General features: G+C 39.2%; 1 protein-coding gene across 1 annotated transcript in view; it reads right to left on the bottom strand.

Moving 5' to 3' along the window:
• ctnnal1 (catenin (cadherin-associated protein), alpha-like 1) overlaps positions 1–25294 on the bottom strand; it is a 322398-nt gene that overhangs the window by 65434 nt on the left and 231670 nt on the right. The window contains exons 4-5 of the mRNA XM_043690224.1: positions 22597–22716; positions 11216–11305 (exon numbers count right to left, since the gene is read on the bottom strand). Of these exons, the coding sequence (XP_043546159.1) occupies positions 11216–11305; positions 22597–22716 (210 nt within the window). The remainder of the gene's footprint in view (positions 1–11215; positions 11306–22596; positions 22717–25294) is intronic.

Below are 25294 nucleotides of genomic sequence, written 5' to 3'. Positions count from 1 at the left end.
CCTTCCCTTTCACCCTGACAGGAATATACTTTCTCTGGATTCTTGTTATCTCATTTCTGAAGGCTTCTCATTTTCCAGCCGTCCCTTTACCTGCAAACATCTGCCTCCAACCAGCTTTCGAAAGTTCTTGCCTAATACCGTCAAAATTGGCCTTTCTCCAATTTAGAACTTCAACTTTTAGATCTGGTCTATCTTTTTCCATCACTATTTTAAAATGAATAGAATTATGGTCGCTGGCCCCAAAGTGCTCCCCCACTGACACCTCAGTCACCTGCCCTGCCTTATTTCCCAAGAATAGGTCAAGTTTTGTACGTTCTCTAGTGAGTTAATATAATGGTTCACACTCAGATGACAAATTAGGCAAAGCATTACTTAAATAGTTTGAATCCAAATTGCTGCTACAGCTCTCACCTACTCAGCGCTCAGGGTCTGGGCAAAGACCTTTTGCTATAAGTATATGGTCTCTATATTTGACTTTGAGCATCTTCAATTGCATTTTTTTTCTTTCAGCTTCAAGTGAAGCTGGTGAGCTCTCTCGAGTTTCACTTAATATTGATTGTGTTCTGCAGTTGCTTGTTCCATCATGTTTTCACATCCTTGTACTATCAGGTTCTCCACATTAGTTTCCATTCCAGGAAGATCACTATCTGACGTTGCTGGCATTGATACTCCTCTGGAGCCATGAGTATGTCAAAGGAATGCGCAACCATCGATAACTGCCAAAGGGCACCCAAAATGTAAGAAAGGCTGCTGCTTTCATCCATTTTCAATTGCCAGTAACCATACTTTACACTTATGTACACAAAGAATATTAAGTTGTGGAAAAGTTCCTTCTATGGTTGGCATGAGGTAGTGCGATCTCTTCAGAGCTTTATTTAGCAGCTGTGATTCACTGCCTGTTCTTAGATAGCCATGCTGCTAATCCATTCTGTGGAAGTCACTTTCTTGTCACTACCTTCTTTTTCAGCTCTCCTGTCTTAACTTTCAGGCTGGCTTTGAGGGCAACTGGAATATTCCACATCAGTTGCTTAATTTTCCTCATGCTCTCATCTACTTCAAGGTTATACTTGACAGGATAACTCTATGATCTGTTCTATAATTAATGATTTAATTTCAACACATTGTAAATCTCTTTGGTACATTGAGAATTATCATTCCAAGCTTTAGACTTGCTCCAGTTGAATTAGTGATATTTGCTTGCCATTTTATGCTCTTATTGGGGGGATCAAGTGTTACAGGGAAGACTCAGGAAAGTGGATGTGAAGAGTATCAGGTTATCCATGATCCTTTTGAATGGTGGATCAGGCTCAAGGAGCTGAATGGCCTACTTCTGGTCCTATTTCTTATGGTATTGTCTATGATCTGCAAGTCTAGATTTTCAATTGTCTCATACAGAAGGTTCTATCCTCTTGGCACAAATATGGCACGATCATTTAGCCTCAACCTCACTTTCAAGGGCTTCATTTTCCGATTGCCATATTGAGCCACTTTGCCCAGGTCAGTGATGGCCATGATGTTGCATTATACCAGATGTCTGACACTTTATGGTGACCTGGTGTTCTTTCTCTGCAGTCATCATTTTAACAGTCACAAACCATGCATCATCCATTGATTTCCTTTATTCATCATGGGGAGAGGGCATTGCAGGCCAGGCAGCATTTATTGCCCTTGCTAACTGCCCAGAGGGCAGATAAGAGTTAACCACATTGCTGTGGGTCTTGAACCGCATGTAGTCCAGACCAAGTAAGAATGGCAGTTTCCTTCCCTGAAGGGCATTAGTGAACGAGATAGGTTTTTCCTGACAATTGACACTGGATTCACGGTCTTCATTAGATTCTTAATTTCAGATATTTATTAAATTCAAATTCCACAATCTGCTGTGACAGGATTCGAAGTCAGGTCACCAGAACATTATCTGGGTTTCTGGGTTAACAGTCCAGTGACAATACTGGCCATCACTTCCCATTTGACTGAATTAACCTGTTATGTGGTGTAAATGGGTTCTTCAAAATTTCAAGCTGTTATCTCAAGGCCATCTGAACCTGCTTGCTGCACTTTCCCCTAACCTGTTTACAAAATGATTCAGCTTCTTACAATGAGAACATTGCTTTGCTAGACATACCTTTCTCTCCTTTGTGTAATGTCCTCTGCAGTACCTGAATTCTGCTCTTTGTCTGTGATTGTTCTCCCTTTTGGTTCTGGTGCATCAATCATTATAAAGCAAGATCTGGTTTCTTCCAACATGTATATGCTCTCGTTGGTGATTCGCATTCTCAGTGCTTAGAGTCTTAGAGATGTACAGCACAGAAACAGACCCTTCAGTCCAACTCGTCCATGCTGACCAGATACCCCAATCTAAGTCCCACTTGCCAGCATATCCCTCCAAACCCTTCGTATACCCATCCATATGCCTTTAAAATGTTGCAATTGTACCTGCCTCCGCCACTTCCTCTGGCCGCTCATTCCATACACATACCACCCTCCGCGTGAAAAGGTTGCCCCTTAGGTCTCTTTTATATCTTGCCCCTCTCAGCTTAAAGCTATGCCCTCTAGGGCTGGACTCCACACCCCAGGGAAAAGACTTTGTCTATTTATCCTATCCAAGATTCACATGATTTTATAAAACTCTATAAGGTCACCCCTCAGCCTCCGATGCTCCAGAGAAAAAAGCTCTGGCCTATTCAGCCTCTACCTACAGCTCAAATCCTCCAACCCTGGCAACATCCTTGTAAATCTTTTCTAAACCTTTCAAGTTTCATAACATCCTTCCAATAGGAAGGAGACCAGAATTGCACACAATATTCCAAAAATGGCCTAACCAATGTCCTGTACAGCCGCAACATGACCTCCCAACCCCTGCATTCAATAATCTGACCAATAAAGGAAAGCATACCAAATGCCTTCTTCACTATCCTATCGACCTGCAACTCTATTTTCAAGGAGCTATGAACCTGCAGTCCAAGGTCTCTTTGTTCAGCAACACTCCCTAAAACCTTACCATTAAGTTTGCATGTCCTGTTAAGATTTGCTTTCCCAAAATACAGTATCTTGCATTTATCTAAATTAAACTCCATCTGCCACTCCTCAGCCCATTGGCCCATCTGATCAAGGTTCTGTGCATGTCAATGTCTTCCTGAGAATATGTTTCTCCTCTCTGAATTAGTCTGTTTTCATTGCAGGCTCCCTTATGACTAATACAATCCTGCCTTTAATTAGACCATCTTTTATTTGCGCAAATTCACAGAAATCCTAAAATGAGTTAATAAAGTCATGTATTGACCAACCAACTTATTCCTACTATGGGCCCTAATGTTGAACAAGCACTTCACTTATACTTGATGTTCATATGTTCACATGCAGGGACTGTCCTGCAAAGATGTTTAGGTATCATGCCTTTTGTCATTAAATTAAAGTTTGAGGAATACCTATCACCTGGTACATTCCCGCAACATAGAGTTTTACAGTGGTGAAGAAGGCCATTTGAACCACTGTCTCTACCAGCTTCTGAAACAGCTACCCAGCTAGTCCCAGCCATACCTCAGGAGCCCTCTAAATTCATCACTTTCAAATGTATATCCAGCTCTCTTTTCAAACCTCCTACAGAATCCACTTCCTCCACTCTCCCAGGCAGCGCATTCTGAATCCTAACAACTCTATGAGTAAAGAAGTTTCTCTTCACCTCACTCGTCTGTAATCAGAGTCCACTTGCCAACAATTGACAATATAAACTTATTCACTTTGAAATGTGATATTCTTTCATTTGTCCTGATGAGTGCAAGACAGAAAGCTTTAACTCTTGTCTCTTTTTGTCAGCAAAACTTACGTTTCCCTTATAGCTCACAACTTGAACACAATCTTTGCTTCCTTTCCAGAACCAAATTATTTTGGAGCAATGGGATCAAATACATGGTGTCAGTAATGGTTTATGACAGCAATCTTACCTTGGAATTGACACTGAGAATGCACTTACAATCCAGCCATTTATTTGATTTTGCAATTACTGCTGTGTACCGAAACAACATTTCACTGTTATAAACTACTACTCTTGTCTTACTTACCAAAGAATGTTCGATTATATAATCCTTTTCACTTTATTTGTGCTTGCATGTATCACATTAGCCCAGAGCTTCAGATCGGGATCAGAGCTGTTCTGTCCAACGTCAACTGTGCGAAATACTACTCACTTACTGAGCCTTGTTTTTTTTATGGCCAGTTTTTTGATGTAGCTTGGTCTCTGAAGCTTCCTTTGCAGCACATAGGAGTTGGAGTCAATGGAGCGCAGGGGAAATGAAGCCATGCCAACCCCTCATGATCACAGAAAATAAAATGGGCCTTCAGGTAGCAGCAGTTGAAACTTTATTGCTGGAACAGCACAGCAGGTCAGGCAGCATCCAGGGAACAGGAGATTCGACGTTTCGGGCACAGGCCCTTCTTCAGGAATGAGCAGAGAGTGTTAGGGACTCACTGAAATCTTTGTAGAGAGAGGCAGAGAGCTTCTTCAAGGAAGGCATCCTTGTAAGAGGATTCGCAGTAGGTTGAAATCTTCGAGGAGAAAGTGAGATCTGCAGATGCTGGAGATCAAAGTTGAAACTTTATTGCTGGAACAGCACAGCAGGTCAGGCAGCATCCAGGGAACAGGAGATTCGACGTTTCGGGCACAGGCCAAAGAATCCTGAAGAAGGGCCTGTGCCCGAAACGTCGAATCTCCTGTTCCCTGGATGCTGCCTGACCTGCTGTGCTGTTCCAGCAATAAAGTTTCAACTTTGATCTCCAGCATCTGCAGACCTCACTTTCTCCTCTTCAGGTAGCAGCAGTCAACACAGGGATTTAAACTGAAAATTAGATTTAATAATACTTCTATGACATTTTTAAGGATTTACATAGCTTTTCATTATGTTTCTGCTTCTGTTAAACATTTAATAAGATTATAATTAACTAATTGTAAATGTAATTAATTTATTTCCCTTCTTTTAAACATTTGATTACAGGGTTATTTAATAATTTTAAATGTAACTAATTTGTTTTTCTTGTTTAATGTTATTTAATAATTCTTAGTGAATGAATATTTGTGAGTGAGTTAAGCAAGTTAAGCAGGGAAGGTGCAGCAGGTGATGAAGACCAGAAATGGTATGTTGGCCTTCATAGTGACAGGGTTTGCGTATGGAGCACTGATAGCTTGCTGCTGTTGTACAGAGCCTTACTGAGACCACAGCTAAAATAGTGTGTGCAGTTTTGGTCTCTACAGCTGAGGAAAGATATTCTGGCTTGGAGAGAGTGCAACGAAAGTTTATCAGATTACTTCCTGGGATGTGAGAACTGATGTATGAAGAGAGACTGTATTGATTGGGACTATGTTCACTGGAGTTTAGAAGAATGAAGGGGGATCTCATAGAAACCCACAAAATTCTAACAGGACTACACAGGATAAATGTAGGTTGTTTTCAATGATCAGGGACCCCAGAACCATGAATCACAGTCTAAAGATATGGGATAGACCACTTAGGACTGAGGAGGCATTTCTTCATCTAGAGAATGGTGATAGTGCAAATCTCTGACACAGAAAGTGGTTGAGCCCAAAACATTGAAGGTTTTCAAAAAGGAGTTAGATATAGTTCTTGGGACTAATGGGATGAAAGGATATTGGGAGAAAGTGAGAACAAGATAAGAATTGAATGATCAGCCATGATCATATTAAATTGCAGAGCTGGCTCAAAGGGTCCAATGGCCCACTCTTATGTTTAATGTTCCCTATGTACATGGGCAAGAGGGTGGTTGACTATGTTGGTAAGCAGGGTAGCATTAGGTAAAGGAGTGGGGTGATACCTGGGTAAGGCAGGCATTGTGGTGGTGGGTTTGCTAATAGATAGATAGGGTGGTGATTCAGGAGGGTCAATTTTGTATTTCCCAAAGTGTTAGAGCAAGTTTTAACCACTCTCATTTTCCTTGACTAACTGCTCCAGTACATGAGTTGGAACTCTTTGAAGATCCTAACTGTACTTCTGAGTTGACGATGATTTTGGAGTGCATCAGATGCTCGTTAGTTAACTATTAGAAGTTGAAATTTCTTGGGAAATTCCCATTTTGTCCGATGGATCAGGACTTCTGCAAGATCTAGATTCACAGTTCCAGTCTATGCTGCTGTAGCAATTATTTCCACTCAGAAGATACGGGCTGTTATATTTCTCAATATTAAATGTCAAGAGAAAGTTTCGAGCTCTCTGAATGTTAATGCTTTCCACTAACACTGAACTCGCACAAAGAGTTCTACATTTGTAAACTTAGACACTGGTGTTATTATCACCGAAAAAGATCATTTGGTCAACAAGATCATCCCGTGTTACACTACCCCATCTGTTTCTGCCTCTTGATGTTCACTCTTTCCATGTAATAAAATTAACGAGTGAAATTTACTGCTTCAATTATCTTATTCTTTTTTTCCACAATTATTGTCCATTTAGAGTAGAAGGGTTCTACAAGACGTCCATGAAAAGTATCAAACGTTCCTGTTATTGCTTTTTCTTTTCCTTTTTTAAGGTCTTGAAGGGATAAACCACACTGATATTTGGGGAATAATGTGCAACACAATGTACACACGTATTATACATTTAATACAACAAAATAAGGACATGAACAGATTTAAAAACAAGGGTGAAAATTTTGAACAAAGCAAATTGAAGGAACTCAGCAGGTCTGGCTGTATTTGTGGAGAGAGATATGTTGAGTCCAATACAATTTTTTTTTAAATCAGAAATTCAAAATCACAATGGTGCCTGGCAAGGAGCCAGTGTAGGTCAGTTAGTGAGTGGATGACAGGGAAATGCAACTTACTGACAGTTTAGCAACAAGCAGCAGAGTTTTAGGTTACTTCACATGTACAGAGGGGAGAATGTGAGAGACCAGCCAGGAATGCATTGGAATAGTCAGATATAGATCTGATGAAGGTGTGATTGACAGTTTCGACAGCAGGTTCGCTGAGTCATGGCAAAGTTGGGTGACTTTGTAGAAGTTGAAACAGGCAATCTACATAACTTTGTGAACTCTAAGCTGGAAGCTCTCAGTGAGGTCAAACATGTTTGCAAACAGACTAATTTAATCTCAAACTGTTGCCAGGGAGAGAAACTGATTGGTAGCTAGGGAACAGACTTTGGTGCAGTCATGTGTAACAATGATTTGGAGATGCCCCAGATTTTCCAGTCAGCAATGTGGTAGGAATGCATGTCATTTGCCTTATTAACATTTAGTGTTTTCATCATCGTGACCAGCTCCAGTTTGGGTCCAGTAACAAGGTGAATAAGTAGCTCTTGCGGTGAACAGCAACTACAATGAAGACACCTCCCTTGAGACCCTGCTTCAGTTTCACTGAAGTTCTCTAAAGGTCCCTGTCCTGTAGGATTAACTCTTCCTTAACCCCATACTACCTGCACTACTCAACTACTCCATGTACCCGTGACACTGCCTCAGGTTCACCTTGGCACTGCTCACCCACCTCGATACTGTGCATACCCCAAAAACCCTGACCCCGGCCACTTTTCCAGCACCATGTTTGCATCACCCTCCAGATCACCAAACAATGCCCACCACCTCCAATGCTCACTCTCACCACCCTCACCCCCCGCACAAGAACATAACGTTTGGCTTCTCAAGCCTGCTGCATTACTCAATCTGATCATGGCGGATCACAATCATCATTGCGGTTTTATCGCCATTTTCCAATCATCCTCCCATAACCCTTGGTTACCCTGACAATCAAGTATCTGTCTAACTCAATCTTCAATATATTAAATGACCTAGCCTCTACCTCTTGCTGGGCAAAGAATTCCAATAACCCTCAAGGAGAAGAAATTCCTCCTCACCTTCATCTTAAATGACAGACTCCTTATTCTGAGATTGTACCCTTAGATTCAGATACTTCAGGAAAGGGACCTGCTTTCTATAACTACCACCAGAGAGTCCTTCGTTCTTCTACACTCCAATGAGTTTGGCTCCAGCTGGTCACTCTTTCAAGATAAAACAAAATGAGTCATCTGAGGTAATATCCCAATGCATATTGCCTGGACTGCTCAGAGTGCAAATATTTCCTTTCTTAATCAAGGTGATCAAAATTGTACATAGTCCTCTGAACTGAAGTGAAAAATTAATGTTGCCGTACTTCTAGAGGACTGCTTTGAAGATGACTCGCAGTGAGCTTCATTAGAGCGTTCACATGCCTCAGACAAAGGGTGAAGTGGAGAAAGAAGGAGTTTCCTAGTGATCGCAGTCACTGTTGACATTACTGCATTGCAAAGCAGCTATCTAGCCAACTGAGCTAACAGACCATTGGTACTACAGGTGTAATATCACTAATACCCTGCAAAATTATAGCAGTATGGTTAGCTCAGTTGGCTGGACAGCTGGTTTACAATGCAGAGTGATGCCAATGGCATGGGCTCAATTTTGAGGTTAGCATGAAGGACTCTCCTTCGCAATCTTCCCCTTTACCTGAGCTGAGCTGAGCCTCTGGTTAAACCACTAATCATCTCTCCCAGCCTTATGGTCTGGGAAAATTATGGTGAATTTATCTTTACTTCCTTATTTTTATACTGCATCTCCACTGCAATAAAGTCTAACATTCTGCTTCCCTTTGTATGACGATCTGTTATAACAAAAGTTGATTGCAAAGTGACAATGCCAGGGACATTCATATTTGCTAACATTAAAGATTACTCTCAGAACAATGAGAATATATTTATGATACCAACTCAATATTTTTCAGACAGGCATGTGGGGCAGAAGGCTTCATAACTATCTAGAGATGGCTTCAGGGTTCAAAGAGGAAACCAGGATGCGACTGCTCTCCTTCTGATGCTGACAAATGAAGTTGGCTTTAACCTTGTGTATGTATGCTCCTTGCACCACCTAGAGGTGTTCCTTTTATTATTGCATGGAACATGTTAATCATCGGCAAGGCCAGCATTTACCACATAACTGTTCTTGAAGTGACTGGCTCTTGAGGTCACTGCAATGGGCAAGTGAGAGTTAAGCACAGTGTGGTGGATCTGGAGTCATATACAGGCTTGATCAGGTAAGGACAGAAGATTAACTTCCTGAAAGGACATGGTCTCCATTTGACCTGGTTTTATTTCTGGATTTTTATGTTCAATTCACATTTCACCATCTGCCATGATGGGATTTAAACACATGCACCAGAACTGTGTGTCTGTGTGTGTCTGTGTGTGCATTTTGTGACTTGCATTAAGCTTTTAATGTTTTTACCCAGGCCACTTGTAGAACAACTCATCAAAAAATGACACTGACTTGGCAAGACCATCCTTCAAATGGTTAAAAACCCATGTCTTACAATCAGATGAGGAGGACATCAAAACAGGAAATCTATTCCATCCCTTATCACCTGGCCAACTTAATTTCCCAAATACTTAACGAAGCTAACGCTGTTACTTAATGACTCATTTTTAAGGACAGCAAGGTGCCTCAGTACTGCAATATCCTGCAGTGTCTCTATAGCTAGATAAGATTCTGCTTTTCTATGTGCAAGTGAACAATCATATCATACTTCCATCTGTCAAATTTTTGCCCACTGGTTAATCTCTGGTGGAGATTGACCAGAAATGATTGTGTCAATTTTGCCAAGTTTCATGATGGGTTTCTCTTTCCAATCCCTTGCAAGTCTCCTCACACTATTTTCCTAAATATGCCTCATTACCTAAGTACGTCGCACCAAGGTGCCCTGCTTGTTGTACTCTCCCTGTCACCAAAGGTGGTGTTACTCGCCACTGCCAGGATATCCTGGGATCCTGGATGCTGGTGCCAATTTTAAATCCCAGCAGTGCACCCAGTCAAGTACTGTCAGTCAGGAGTTACCCTTCACTATGCACAAAATAAGAGGGGAACCAATAACAAACACTTCTCAGGGCACATAGATGGCATGGCTGACACTTCGTCATACATGCAAACACATATTTGTTTATTTATTGCTATTTATGAACCATGACAAACAACTTATCAGTCCTTAACTTCATCCCATCATTCAGGCGCTCAGATTTCTGCAGTGAGTAACTAATTTCCTGACTCAGAGTCTTTCCACCATCAGCAATGTGCAAGTCAGGAGTGCAAAAAAACTCTCCATTTTGTTTTATCCACGATAAAGCAGCTCACTTGTTCGGAACCCCATCTTTCACATTAATTCTCACCACCACAGACACAGCAGCGTAGACCATCCATAATTTGCAATGCAAAAATCTCCAAGGATTCTCAGACAACACCTTCCAAACCGATGGTCTCTACCACCTTTAAACAGCAAAGGCAGCAGATACATGGAAACACCACCACCTGCAAGCTCCACTCCAACCACACATCATCCTGACTTGGAGCTATGTCACCATTCCTTCATTGCTGCAGGTTCAAAATCCTGGAATCCCTCCCTATCAGCATTGCAAGTGTACCTATACAAGATGAACTGTAGCAATTCAAGGTAGCTCACCACTCCCTCCTCCAGAGCAATTAGGGATAAGCAATAAAAGCTGGCCGAGCCAGCAACACCCACATCCCATGAATAAATTAAGACTACTTTCACATGTTCTTTCACAAACTGAATTTTGTAAGAATTCAATTCTGAAAAAGTTGCACACAGGAACACACAAGAAAGGAGCAACAAGAAACATCAACTGGGACTGCTCAAAGAAATCACATAGTATATGTATATATTGATTGGATAAGACACAGTGAACAAGCAGAGAGATCTCAATCAAAATTACTTCTAAGTGATCTAGGACTGTACGGGCAACTTTATGACTTAATTGAAATTTTTATTCAACGTTCTCAATAAAAGTGTTGAACTCAGAGAGAAATTGTGTCAATTATAATTATCAGTGTCTAAATCCAAGAGTTAAAATCATTTCAGACTGTAAACTGCAGTACAGCTAATGCAATTTAGCAAGAAAAGTGACAAGTGAAATTACACCATAAATGGAGCCACAATTATAGTTACAGGAGTGGAAGCCTTTACCAGAATGATTTTGATACTGCATCTCATTAGACTCTTCCATTTTATAACCACAGATTAACAGTGAGATCAGCGATATTTGTCAGCACAAACTGTCGTCTGCCAATGTTGTTTCATTATAGCCTCTCTAAACTGCTTATTCAAAATCAAATATAATCAAGTGGAAATGAACATAGAAAGCTGTAGATGGACGCATTTTACCCACTGGTTAGTTACCTTTGATGCTGTGAGAAGCATCATAGTGCATTTCTCTAGTATTGCCCTGGCAGCCGCCATCCTTGCCTTCTTCTTTTCATCTTTCAGATCCTATCAAAATAGAACAAAAGCAACATTTACACACCATTGATTCAACTTAATTGGCTAAATGCAGTGCTGAGACATCAAGTATTCTGAAAGACTCAATGATATTCAGACAGGGTCCATTGATGTGTTCCTTATTTATTACACCCTTTTAAACCTAGAGAAACAAATCATGGTGAAGTAGCTTTTAATGGAGCACCTTGTTTTATGAAATCAACAAAAACAGAAATAAGTCCTTTTATCATACTATTAAGCAATCTAATGTTACATTATTTCACATCCTAGACATGACTGAGCAGCATGACAGATCACTTGGGAGGTTAACTGGAAGTGTTCAATGTGTTCTCGGACAAAAACCATATTTAAACCAAAGTGAGCAAGGACAGCAGATTTCCTTTCCTAAAGGACATTAATGAACCAGTTGGGGGTTTTACAGAAACCCAACAACTCAACATTCCGACCTTTTCTTAAAAACTAAATTTTTATAACACTAAACAAAACTCAGCATAAATTCAATTCAAATTCTCAAATTTCTACAGGAGGATTTGAACTCACATTCTCTGCATTAAGACATCTAGAATATTAGCTCAATAATATAAGCATGACTCTATTATTTTGGATTTTTCAAAATATATTTCTCTCGTATACCACCGAGTACACAATAGCTTTTCATGGTCATTAATGGCCAATAGCACAAAAATTGTGTTAGGTTCTTCTGTATATTGGTTTTAAATATTATTTTCAGCTTTATCCTATGCTCAAGGTGAAAATCTAGTAATAAAACAAGATTTTCTGTGATGGTGGAAGAACAAAAATAGATTTATTACAGTTTAGCTGAAGAAAATCCAAGTTTCATAGCAGATAGAAGTACCTGTCAGAAAGAACTGAACAGAGATAAAGCAAACCAAGACAACAGCTAGTATGCAAAGTTTATTATGTGTCTGCTTCACCTTCACCAGATTTCCTCCAATTTATTTTTCTTCCACTTTGATGTTGTTGGAGTTATAACTGCACAGTCAACCCACATACTGTGTGCTTGTTATGTGGCTGTTACCGGGTGACGGGGGTCAGTTAGCTAGACGGCTGGACTCTGGTACAGAGTGATGCCAACAGTGTGGATTTTATTCCTGCACCAGCTGATAACTCTCCTTCTCAATCTCTCCACTCACTTGATGTGTAGTAACCCTCAGGTAGGGCCACCAGTTGTCCCATCTCTCTCTAATGGGAGAGCAACTGTATGGTCTGTTGAGATTATGGCGACTTTACCATTACTGAGATATAAGCGTTAGAACTGAGCTACTTGAACTTGGAATCCTCACAGTGTTTTGTGTATATGTGTGTTTTGTATGCGAGTGAGAGAGCCAAAGAGAGAGAGAATATTTGTGTGCGCACAAGCGTGTGTGTGTGTTTGTGTTCATTTTCCCCTTCAAACCCAGAGGGACTGAAATGAATTACGAATTTCCTATTTGAAAGAAATTAACTCAGCAAAGATCATACTTGGGAAATCCTTGTATGCATAGCTCAGATACTCAGCTGATTAGTTCACTTTGTTTTTTCTCGTTCTACATGAAACAGAATTCGATTGTTGACAATTGGCCAACTGAAGAAACAATGATTGAAATTCAAGTACACTCAGTTAAAATTAATTATCTCTCCAAATAACCCATTGTAATTGTTGTTTGCTTCAAAAAATGTTTTTTTTTCTTCTATTCTTGTGGGATATGAGAGATGAGAGAACAAACTCAAACAAGGGATTCAGTGAATCCCCGAAGTGTGCTGTAATCAAGTACTCTTTCAGTGTCAGATTTTATGTGGGCTCACTATAGCTGAGCAATCAAATTATAGTGAAATTACTGTTGGTAATAAAAACTGTATGGAAAATCCATGCACAACTTGCCACATGAAGTACAAAACACTAAAAGCTAATAATGGAAAGCAAAAGACCAAATGTACTTTATGAATCACTATAAAACACATTTAATAATACATGGCTTTCAAATTTTGCCATCAAGACTAAAGAAGATTAGGATTTAAATTGTACAAGGAATTATCTAGTAGAATTAAAAATGTACTTTATAATAAAAAGCAGCTGCTGAAAAATCTGACAGTACTCCTAATAAGATTAAATTTTTAACTCAGTAAGTGCCCTTACAACTGCTACACTAGGCAATAATTTGCATTCCAAATTAAAGCAATAAAGTGGTCAAACATTAGGAAGTCTGGATAAATACAAGGTACTGGACTCTCATACTGAAAATGGTAACAAATACACCATTAGTTCAGGTGCAAAAGGATTAGTGGTTTGCTTATTGTCGATTCAATAAAGTTAAACAAAACTGTTAAATTAAGTTTAACAAGCTTAGGAAATAAGTCAGATTTATATACTATTAATGCTGGAACAGTGTGAGCAATTTTGGGAATATTACCTTCAAAAAGACATGTATGTAATAAAAATGTTAAGGGAAAAATAATAAAAAAAACTTACATCACTTTCACGAACCACTTTTCATTTGAGAAAACAGAAATAAAAAGTTAGATCTTTGAAATAGACTGGAGTGTTATTTAACTTTTTACAATGAAAAATGTCATTCAGCTTTAAAGAATGCAGGTAGTTAAAAGATTCACCTATTCTCAAAAAATAACTCTTTTAGTCTTTTTCTAAAAATAAATGTATCAAATACATTGAACCAATTATTAAAGGTTTAGTGATATCAGCTGAAACACTAGATTCATATCCAGAGCTTCCTAAAGTATAAGAATTCATGAAAAACATTTCACAGAATTGTAGCCCTACCTCAGGAGGTTAATTTAGTTGGACAGACCGGGAATTGGGAAATATGTGCTTTATGTAGAAGAAATTGCATATTTTAACAAGCTATGAGTACACATTAGATTATATTTCAAAGTTGTAGTTTTCACCAAGGTTTGATCATTTCTAAAAGGCAATAGTGTGCTTAGATGAATGCCCAACAGACTCTGCAATTGATGAAAATGTGCTTTAAATTGGAGCTAAATATATTTTTTTAAAAACTAGGATATATAAACATAGTTGAATCGCTATTTTACTCTAAAAACATACAAAATCTATCAAAATTTCTCTTAACTTCTGCTCAAATTGCCTGTTAAACCTGTGTTTAAACAATCATACATCAATTAGAAAAGGAGAACGAAAAAGTACTTACAGCTTAAGATACCTTATTAATGCTGTGAATGCTGCAAACACCATCTCTAGATGCTATAGTGTGCAGTTGCAATGAGAAACTGGGTCACTCCTTCTTCAACAGTGACAATGAGGGGAAGCAGCAGGTCAGGAGTGTAGGAGGGAGCAGATGCAGCAGCAACCCTAGCCCGAGGGCACAGCCTCCCTGCTCTGGGAAGGGCCCATCCCCTGGTGGCACAGTGGCTGGAGAGGGGAAATTGGTGATGGAGCAGCAGCCAAGGTGACCGACTCCAGACACTGTTGGGGGAAGGGAAGCTCCACTTCAGCTCCAACTGCCAGCTTTGTCCCAAACCTCTCATCCCTACCCACTATCTCTTCCACAAGCCCAGCTTCCCCACCATCAGCAGTACATGTGTAGACAGGGCATGGCTTCATCAGAGACACTTCCTGAAGCCTGCAACAGCTAACTGAAGTCACACGCTGCATCAGTGGGTGGTCAGGGGTCATTCTGGTGTTGTGGATAACTACTCCCATATATTAATTGAAGCAAGACCAGAATGCACTACACTTTGTTTTATTCTCTGATATGATAACAAATGTTAACCTAGTGTATGTACTATTTATTAAGTGGAAATGAAAACAGAGTTAAGAGTAGCACTTTTTGATAGGGAGAAGCGTCCAAATCAAATTATGTTGCTGATGAAGCTCTCACAAGGAGGTCCCCACAAGTGCACACACTCGCAGGTGAAATTTCAACTTCAAAGCTGATTTTATTTCCCCCTCCTCCACCACCCCCACGCAAGCACCTCCCCCCCCACCCCAAAACTAAATCAATCAGCTGGAATGTCAAAGCCCTCTAGCAGCAACAGCAATGTTGTCACACAGGCTGAACAATTTCTCACCTCCTTGTAACCCAGGGCTCTCCTGAACCAGCAGTGTGCTCCCCCATAGCATACTGTCACCCCCTATCAGAAGAGTCAGCACCGTTGAGAGAGCTGTACATTTTTGTATCTAAATGGAGTGGAAGTCAACACGGTCCACATTTGAGACTGGAATATTAACACCGTTGGTGAAGATCCATGGTAACATTTAAAATAATCTAAGCCAATCAACTGAAGGCATACATTAAAGGGACTTGTTTTCAATTCATGACGAGAAATGGTGGCATGGCCTCCAGACATTATTCAACCCTTCATGAATGTCACAAGGAATTAAGGGCTACGGGGAGAATGCGGGTAAGTGGAGTTGAAATGCCCATCAGCCATGATTGAATGGCGGAGTGGACTCGATGGGCCGAATGGCCTTACTTCCGCTCCTATGTCTTATGGTCTTATGGAATGCTGCAGCCAATACTGAAAGCTGCAAATGCTCCAACATAAAGTGGTAAGGAGGCAGTTCACTATTTTTATTTTCTAACCAACCTGTTCAGAGTTGCTATCACACACCTCTGGAGCAGGTGGGACTTGAACCCAGCATCTCAATCCAGGGGTAGGGACACGATCATCACATCACAATGGACCCTTAGTGGGCAGTCAGCATCAGATACTGATTTGTGCTGATGTATAGAGACAAAGGCTTCATAATTAGAATGTTTAACTCCAGCAATAGGGATTTGTGTAGGGAAGGTGTGGAATGGGAGAGGGAAGTGGGGGGGGGAGGAGTATGCATGAAGAGATGAGCATTAACCAAGAAATGCAAACTGTTCTCTTCTGTATTCCTTTTAACCCCTCACAGCCTGTGAGCAGGTTGTTCACACGTGCTAAAATATCAATTGCACATACAAGAAGTGGAATAAATATTTAAAATGTATCAAAATACAGAAAGACTTTGGGTTTGCGAGTACTTTGGAATTTATCTACTAAGGCTTAGAAGACCATGTATAATCAAGTACTTATGATAGTACTTATCATAATCATTGAGCCCAACTTTAATCCTCAATATTTTTTAAGTATAGCAGAACAAAAACACATATTCCATTTTTCATCAACAACTGTAGCAGATTCTGGATATTAACTTCCCTGTTCATAACAAGCCAGCCAATAAATTGCATTGCTTGGACCAACAAACACAGCAGAATAAAAATGTTACATGACAATATATGTTTTCACTTTCAACAGAATACAACACCTGTTTAATTTATTCCATTTTGTTTGTCTTTTATTTTCTGCTTTCTTTCAAAATAATATCTTGATAAGCAATTTAATAATGTATTATTGGAAAACATGTAGTCATGTAGCATACTTCACAACCAATTCCAAGCTGAATGGATATAGTAATCAAGCTGAAGAGTTACCAAAAGGATTTTAATTTCCTTTTCTCCCACATAAACAGATGCAGCCAGTTATGAATGACAGTTATTTTCTGAAGATGTCAGATCAATCATCTCATAATTTTACAAAACAAATCAGTATGAATACGTTGGTAGCATCCTAATACACATTTATCAATTATTTCAACTGTCCTGATTTAATCATGAATGTTTGTACTTATACATAATTCATGATACTGCATTGTTTTATATGTAACCATGATTCACAAGCACTTTATTTTCTATCTTTTGTTGATTTAAACATGTTTTTCTCTGCACTAATTGTTCAAGCAGTTGCCACGCAACGTGCATATTTATAGCTTAAATAAGAATTATAAACACAAATGTGAAGCACTTTAAGACAATACAAATGCAGGAACAAAAATGCCAACCTGTTGTGTCATCTAAGGTCTGTTCCAAAACCTAATCTGGGTGTATTGTTCAAATTTCCACTCCATGTTACTTTTTCTCCACTCACTCAGAATCAGTGGTCAACTTAATTTTGTTTCAAAATTTGAAGCATAATTAGCTTACTTTTTATCTTCTAAAAGTTACACTCACGTGCTCTGGATTGCTTTTGAATCATAATGATATCTTTTCCCCATATGAGCCCAATGATACCAATGATTGCCCTGTGACATTATTAGTATATGAATCAAACAACTTGATGGTCAACTCTCCTAAACCAATTCAACTGTATCTTGAACATATTATTCAGATCAATTGCATTATTTAGGGACACTCGTTCCTCATTATTGGCCTAAGAATTCATTTGACGGCTGGCAAACTAATGTAAAATGTGTGCTTTCATTTGGCTTGAGATGCATGCATTAGTTGACTCACTGATTGTAACAGTTTACAGGATGGCTTTTAATAGCAAGTATTGCATAATTCAACACTATTTAGGGGTATATTAAATGATGCTGCAAGTTCCATAATGGAAAGAAATCAGAATTAACTAAATCAAGATCCAATTGCATCAGTAAAAATGGTTCTTAAATGCCAGCATTGGCACTTAACAGTCAAAGGAGTATAAAGGAGAAATGAACGGAGTCACATTTCAATAAGATGAGATGAAGTAAAACAATTGGGTGGAGGTTCATGTGCAGCCCTCTTGACCGTCTAATTGATATGAAAAGTAAGTCTGGAGTCTGGGGATCATTTGATAAATAACATTTCAGCAAATAGTAGTGAATAAAAGAGCAATAAATATCCCTTATGAATCCTGACCCAACTCCGCCCAGTAGTTAATACATTGGAATAAACACAGTTTATAACCTCCATTTTTATGAGCAAAAGAATGACAATATGCAAGTGATGACATTTTAATTAAGATCTAAATGAAATTTATACTGTTCTCTATTTGGTGATCAGCAATGTAGGGATAGTAGTAGAAGCTGACTTCAATTCAAAGTACCTACTTACTGAACATGCTACTCTGAAATGAGGATTGCATCGGAAAGACAGGAGTATCCCATAATGTGGGCCCCTGCATATTTTTCAACTTAACATAAAGAACAGAGAATTTAGGACAGTGACCTGAAGTAACGGCTACAGAATCTGTCAAAACAGAAGACATACCCATTAGCTTCATTTTCTAAATCATCATTTTACAACATTCTCTGCAATTAAACAAATTGATAAGATCGTAAATGCAAAGAGTAGAAAGTTGAGTAAGAATTTTAAAAAGTCTGATCCATAGGAATTATTTTAAAATTCAACTTTCAAGATAAATTTTAGAAAATCACAGGATAGATGTCAGCATCATGCTAAAAAGTCTTATAAAAATAATTTCAAAACATCAAAATATGCTAAAAAAGTGAATAAATTGGAGGACTGGACAGCCATTTTGAAAGGCCAAGTCTTTCCAGTAATGGTACTCCATTAAATATTTGTAAATTTAGCAAAAAGATTCTTCCATCTGGTAACACCAGCCTTTATGCATTGTGGTCAGAGAACTTTATTATGAGAATCAAATTAGCCAAAATTCACTGCTGAACTGTTTTAATCCTGTTAGTATATATGTGGTGTCTTTAATGTAATCAAACATCCCAAGGTAATTTACAGGAGCATTATATAAAAAAATTAGACATAAAGCCACCTAAGGAAATATCAGGTCAGATGACCAAAAGCTCACCTCCTTTTAGGGAGTGTATCTTAAAGAAGAAAAGTGAGATGGAAAGATGGAGAGGGAACTCCATAACTGGAGTGATTCTGGCACAAGGTTGAGCCATATCACATCAAACCTGCTGCATTAATTGCTATTTGGGTCCTCATGACAGGAATCATATCAGATTTCCATCCTACATTGCCACCAGAGATTCCCAGAGCAATCTGCTGCTCAGTGGAGTATGATGAGAACATGTGCAGCCACACCATCTTCCCAAGTCTACTGCTGCTATCTGGAAGCTTTGCTGTGGAAGGAATGAAGACAGGTGGCAGAGAAAGGAAGGCTGGCACCATGCTTCTCTGAGGGACCTGGATGGGGTGGGATTAGAGAGGAATCCTTTTCCGACAGAACCAGGAGACCATGATACCATGTCATGCCAGTGTGGTCATCACCTGGGTCAGTGCGACCTCAGGGTGAGGAGGACTAGGCAGCAGTGTAGAAGTAGATCAACGAACCTCTTTGCTCTGCCAAGGTATGTACAATATCCTGCTGTCTGCTACCCAAACCTTACCTGTGTCATCGCAACCACTTCCCACCAAAGCCCAAGCTCTGACACACCCTCTTTTTCCCCCTCTCACTCCCATTAACCCCCTCATCTCCCATCCTCCACATCACTAAGCCTACACGCCCTTCACACTGCCTCCTCAGTCTCTCAACATGTCCACACCTTTCCTCTGCATGATCCAGCTCTAACAGCCACGCCACCCACTTGCATCTTGAATTAGCTGAATTCTGGTTTTTTCAACAGGCAAATTGAAACAGTTGTTAAGGCAACTTATAGGATCCTTGCATTTATAAACAGAGGCAAAGAGTATAAAAGCAAGCAAACTCTTAAAAGCAATTAGGTTCAGGCAATAAATGCTGGCCAGCAAAGAACGCTCATGAAAATAAAATTAGCCTACACCTCTATAAATCACTGGTTCGATAATATTCAAGAAGCTTGACACCATCCATAACAGAGCTGTCCCCTTGATTGGCCACATCAACAAGCATCTACTCCCTCCACCACTGACGGCCAGTGGCTGCAGTGTGTACTCTCTACAAGATGCATTACAAAAATTCAGCAAAGATCCTTAGACAGCACCTGCAAAATTCATAACTGCTTCCATCTAGAAAAAGACAAGAACAGCAGATGATATGTGGAAACATCACCATCTACAAGTTCCCCTCCAAGCTACTCACTATCCTGACTTAGAAATATTTTGCTGTTCCTTCACCGATGCTGGGTCACAATCCAGGAATTCCCTCCCTAATGGCATTGTGTGTCTACCTACAGAACCAGGACTGCAGCAACTCCCAAAGGCAGCTCACCACTACCTTCTTAAGGGCAGTTAGGGATAGGCTACAAATGCTGGCAGAGCCAGTGACACCCATGTGCTACGTGTGAATGTAACAAAAAAGGCAGGCCAACATAAATGTGATTAGTGATTCTATTTGAATACATTTTTACAATTGCAAAGATTTTTTTTTAAAAATGAACCAGCATAGTTAGACTATTCTTTGGAATAGAATTGCTTACTCACCTTAATTACTTAATAACTATTCCCAAATGTATTTAAAAATGACTGACCTAGCACATTTTCACTGATATAACTGAAGCTGGATATTACATCACAAGAAATAAGCAATTTGAATAAACAGCATCCAGTTCACTACTGTGAACAATTTTATTTTGATTATCTGAAAGTTTGTTTAAATAACGCACCTGAACATCAATTACTAAGTTAATTTATACACCGTAGTGAGTTGCTTATTTACAGAAAAATTGCCTTCATGTATCTGTACACCTAAAAATGCTCAATTTAATAAGTCCCTGAATGGTCAGTCACGGGCTTAAAAGGGTAAAAACTCACCATACTAATTAACTCAAGCTAACACGTGACCAATTTCACAGGCAAGATTGGCTTATCATCCAAGTATGTTTTTCAAACAAGAGTAAAAATGTCACTCAAAATCCATGACACAATGGATGAAAATTGCATTTAAAATTTCTCAATCTTATGTAGCAGTTTGGCCGCTTTTGTTTGAAATATAAAGGCCTTGTGGAAATTGTGCTTCACAGGTGCTTCTGCTAAGGTTCTTTGCCAAAGGTTTTGGAGATCAAAACTTCAGCTATATGGCCAGCGATTCAAATACTAGCAACCAATGCTGAGCAAGCATCCAAATAAAAACATGGACATTTTAAAAATAAATTCAACATAAAAAGTCTGTGTAGCAGTTTAGGGCTCAACAGTAATCTTGAGACAGGGAACTTTAGCAACTGGGAAAACCAAAAGTGCAAATTTTCAGGATTCAGTCGGACCCACCTGTGGCCAGATTAATACTGATGCTCTGTCAAAGGATGTGGCAGCAAGTCTAAAAGGAAGTGCAGCAGAGAAAGGGGATGAATTGGAATCTACGGGTTAGACATGAAGGGTTGGTCCAACATGAAGAGATTAATTGGTTAATTTGGTGATCTGGGCAGGAGGCATTCCTGCTCCACAAGCACTGAAGGAGTGCTTACTCTAGACTGCAGATACATTAGAAGTATTACAAACGTAAAGATGCAAGATTCTTGAACATTTGGCTAAGGACTCCCTTTGTTATTGCTTTTGTATGCAAGCAAACTCAACACAATGCCAGTGCTGTCTTCCAGAGTTCCAAATAACTAACTTTATTGCGTACATAATGGTGACAACATATAACTGCCTAGTGCAAGACTGTAGATTCTGGTGCGTGTTGTTGGTGATCTCTAACACCAGCACGGACTCAGGAAATTACTCTCAATGAGCAGCTCTGCCTTGAAGCCAGTCATTGCACCTCAATGTATAATCTCCAGCCACTTGATGGAACAGATGTTGAAGAACAGCCCTTCATGGAATATGTGCTAAGGGCAAACAGTATTCAAGACTGGAAATACATACAGGACAGTTCTGGGTGACATATCAGAACTAAAGAGAGAGAGATAAAATATGCAAATATTTTCCAAGCAATTCAACAATATGACCAAAATCTGCTACAGAATCTCAGAGTTAAACCAGTATATTTTTATACCTGTGATCAAGTTTCCAAAGAAGCATTCCCGTTTGTTACAAAGTGCATTCACTAGCTAAGTAGTTTCGAAAATTTATGAATCATCAAGATACAAGTAATAGAAATGCCTTTATAAAGAAAAGAAAGACTACAAAGCTAAAAGAATATCAAATCTAAGTCAATACTACTGCAGCGATTGAGAACACACATTGCAGAACAGTCACATACAATAAACTTAAATCACAACAGTCGACTGACAAGATTGCACTATCTGTAATTTCCACCTGAGAAATTAATTGTTTCCCGCTTTCAGTGTAGATAGTGTGAACATGATTTTGATGTGGCGAATAACTACATTTCACACAAAAACTGCAATTAAGTTGTGAGCCTATGTTAAAAATAAAACAGGATACATAATGCTGTTAAGTTGGCTAGCATTTAAGAAATTTGGCCACGTTGCAGCGGATACAAACACCAAATGAAAACAATGGATATTCTAAAGTTCATTGAGGTTACGTTGTGAACAATAATTTGCACTTTCATGGAGGAGATTTCCAAGCAATACAATGCCCTAAGTCAACTGAAAACACTAAATAACATAAATGTGATTATTTTTTTAAAAGTTTTGCAATTCATCTATAACCTACATTTTGTCTGTCTCCTGTCAAATGGGCAAATTCTACCATCTCGTTTCCAAATTGACTGAAGATTTGTACAAACTCCTGAAAGCTGCTGACTTTTTCTAAGTGCTCCAAAGTTGCAAGAACCTAAAAAAGACAAAACAAAAGAAAACATATTTTATTGGAAAAAATCAATACAACAATTAATTCAGACACTTGTTTATCATAAGTTCAGTTCTAGTTCAGAATGTAGAATGTCAGCTGCGAGTAGGGTTTTAATCAACATCTGTTAAAAGCCCCACCGATACCTCACAATTAATGGACAACATTACTTCCTAGCTCAGTCATGTAAGGACTTTATTTCATCTCTTGTTTCTCTGCATCCTTTGCATCTTCTCTAACCATGCTACCTTTCATAGCAGGTGATTTAAATAGGCCTACCGCCTTATCTTGACTGGGAATGCCTTAGGAACCATGATCAATCAGTTTCTCCTCCCATTCCAGAAGAACATTAGGATTCCCTCAATACCACCAACCCTGTAGTCAATCATCTTCCATTTGCAACATAATACCACTGCCAAACAATTCCTGTACCCCCTTCTCCCCTTTCATCATTCTGAAACGATAGCTCCTTCCACACAACACTGGTTGACAGCTTGATCAAAACCATTAGCTCCTCCACTTGCCACTGCAATTTCCCTGCAAGCATGCAAAGTGTAAAATGTCTCCTTCTCCCTTCTCCTTTAATAGCAATTTACTTGTACCTCTGTCATTAAGGATACTGTACTCATTCTTGTAATGCAGTCTTCACTATTTTCCAATGGCCAAACAGAGATCAGTTGACTGCTTTGCCAAACACTTCTATTATGTTCACAAGCATAACCCCAAATTCCCAGAAGCAAAAACAGAAATTGCTGGTAAAACTCAGCAGGTCTGAACTCTTCAGAATTGAAGAAGAATCACTGGACCAAACATTAATTCTGCTTTCTCTTTGATGAGTTTTCTAGCAATTGCTGTTTTTGCTTCTGATTTCCAGCATCTGGAGTTCTCTGAGAACATTTCCTCCCAAATTTTCAGATATTTGTTATTTTCATTCTCTGCACTACACCCATTCTGTCATTTATACCCTCTAGCTCTAATATTGTTCAATGAAATGCAACAAAAGCTCAGTAAGCAACACAACACACCTTTCAACGGTGCACTTTATAGGATCACGAACTCAGCAATTTCAGATTAAGCTATGTCCTCACTTTTTCCAGACAGTATTAGTTGTGATTTTGATTTCCCAATTTTTACAGGATGACAACAACACTGCCTAGGCCAGTATTTACAAACCATCTTGAGTGCCCTGGAAAAGGTGATGCTGAACTCAACTCTTGAAATACTGCAGTCTATTTGAAGTAGGAACACCCACAATGCTATTAGGGAAGGAGCTACATAACTTCAACCCAACAACATTGAAGCAATCGTAATATATTTCCAAGTCAGGCTGATAAGTGGCTTGGAGGGAAATTTCAGGTGATAGTGTCCCCATTTATCTGCTGCCTATTCCCATCCGAGTGGCAGTGCTTCATCTGGAGACTCACTGATGATGATTACCATCACCTAATAAGGTGGTGAAACATCCGAAAATGAACTTTTCAGCTCAGCGAGCAAACCTACATCCAGAACCTCAACCTGAGCTACAAATCTTTTCAAAACTCGCTAATTACTATAAAGTAAATATAACATGTCTGATTGAGCACCTAAACCAATCTAATGCTCAGTACTTTGATTTAATCATCCATATGACATTATTTTTGTTTTTCTATTTTGGATAGATTTATGGGGCGAAATTATGCTTTCCTCCCATCATAGAATCATAGAATTGCACTTGGCACATTGCATCTATTCTGGATCTCGAAAGAAGCATCCCCTACCTGCCCCCATAGCCCTGCAACTTCTTCCTTTCCAGGTAAAAACCTAATTTCCCCCTAAATGCTTTCATCGAACCTTATTCCTTCACATGCTCAGACAGTGCACTCCAGACATAAACTACTTGCTGCAATTCTGCATGTCTGCAACACTTGTTACCAATTAAATGTCCTCTTATTTTTTCAATCTTTCTAGCAATGGGAAGACTGTTTTTCCATATCTACTTTACCTAGGCCTCTCATAAATATCTCCACCAAATCGCATCTCAACCTTACAAACTGATGAATAAGGCCATTTGGCTGCTCGAGCCTGCTCCACCATTCTATAAGGTCATGGTTTCAAATTCCTCATAACTTATCCACTCCCAATAACTTTGATTTTTCTGCTTAACAATAATCTATCTACTTCCACCTCAAAAGTACTAAATAACCTTGACTCCACTGCCTTATGAGACAGAGAGTTTCACAGTCTCACAGCCCATAAAGAAAAGATTTCTCCTTGTCTCTGTCCTAAAAGGGTGATCCATAATTTTTAAACACTGTCGCCTGCACAAACTCAAAAGAAAAAAAGTCCTTTCTATATCCACCTTGTTATGATGATTCAGAATCTTTATATTCAGCAATCAAGTCAATCTACACTTTTCTAAATTCCGGGTGAAACAAGCCAAGTTTGTCCAACTTTTCTTCATAACAACGAAAATCTTCTCCGAAGTATATGAGCAACTAAAATTTCTCATCCCTGGAACCTTTCTCAAATATATTCAACACTTTCTCTGATTCCTCAACATTTTTCCTAAATTGTGACAACCAGA

This window comes from Chiloscyllium plagiosum, chromosome 5 (genome assembly GCF_004010195.1).
Source record: "Chiloscyllium plagiosum isolate BGI_BamShark_2017 chromosome 5, ASM401019v2, whole genome shotgun sequence".
NCBI classification, from domain to species: Eukaryota; Metazoa; Chordata; class Chondrichthyes; order Orectolobiformes; family Hemiscylliidae; genus Chiloscyllium; species Chiloscyllium plagiosum.
This window is presented reverse-complemented; position numbering and strand designations above follow the sequence as displayed.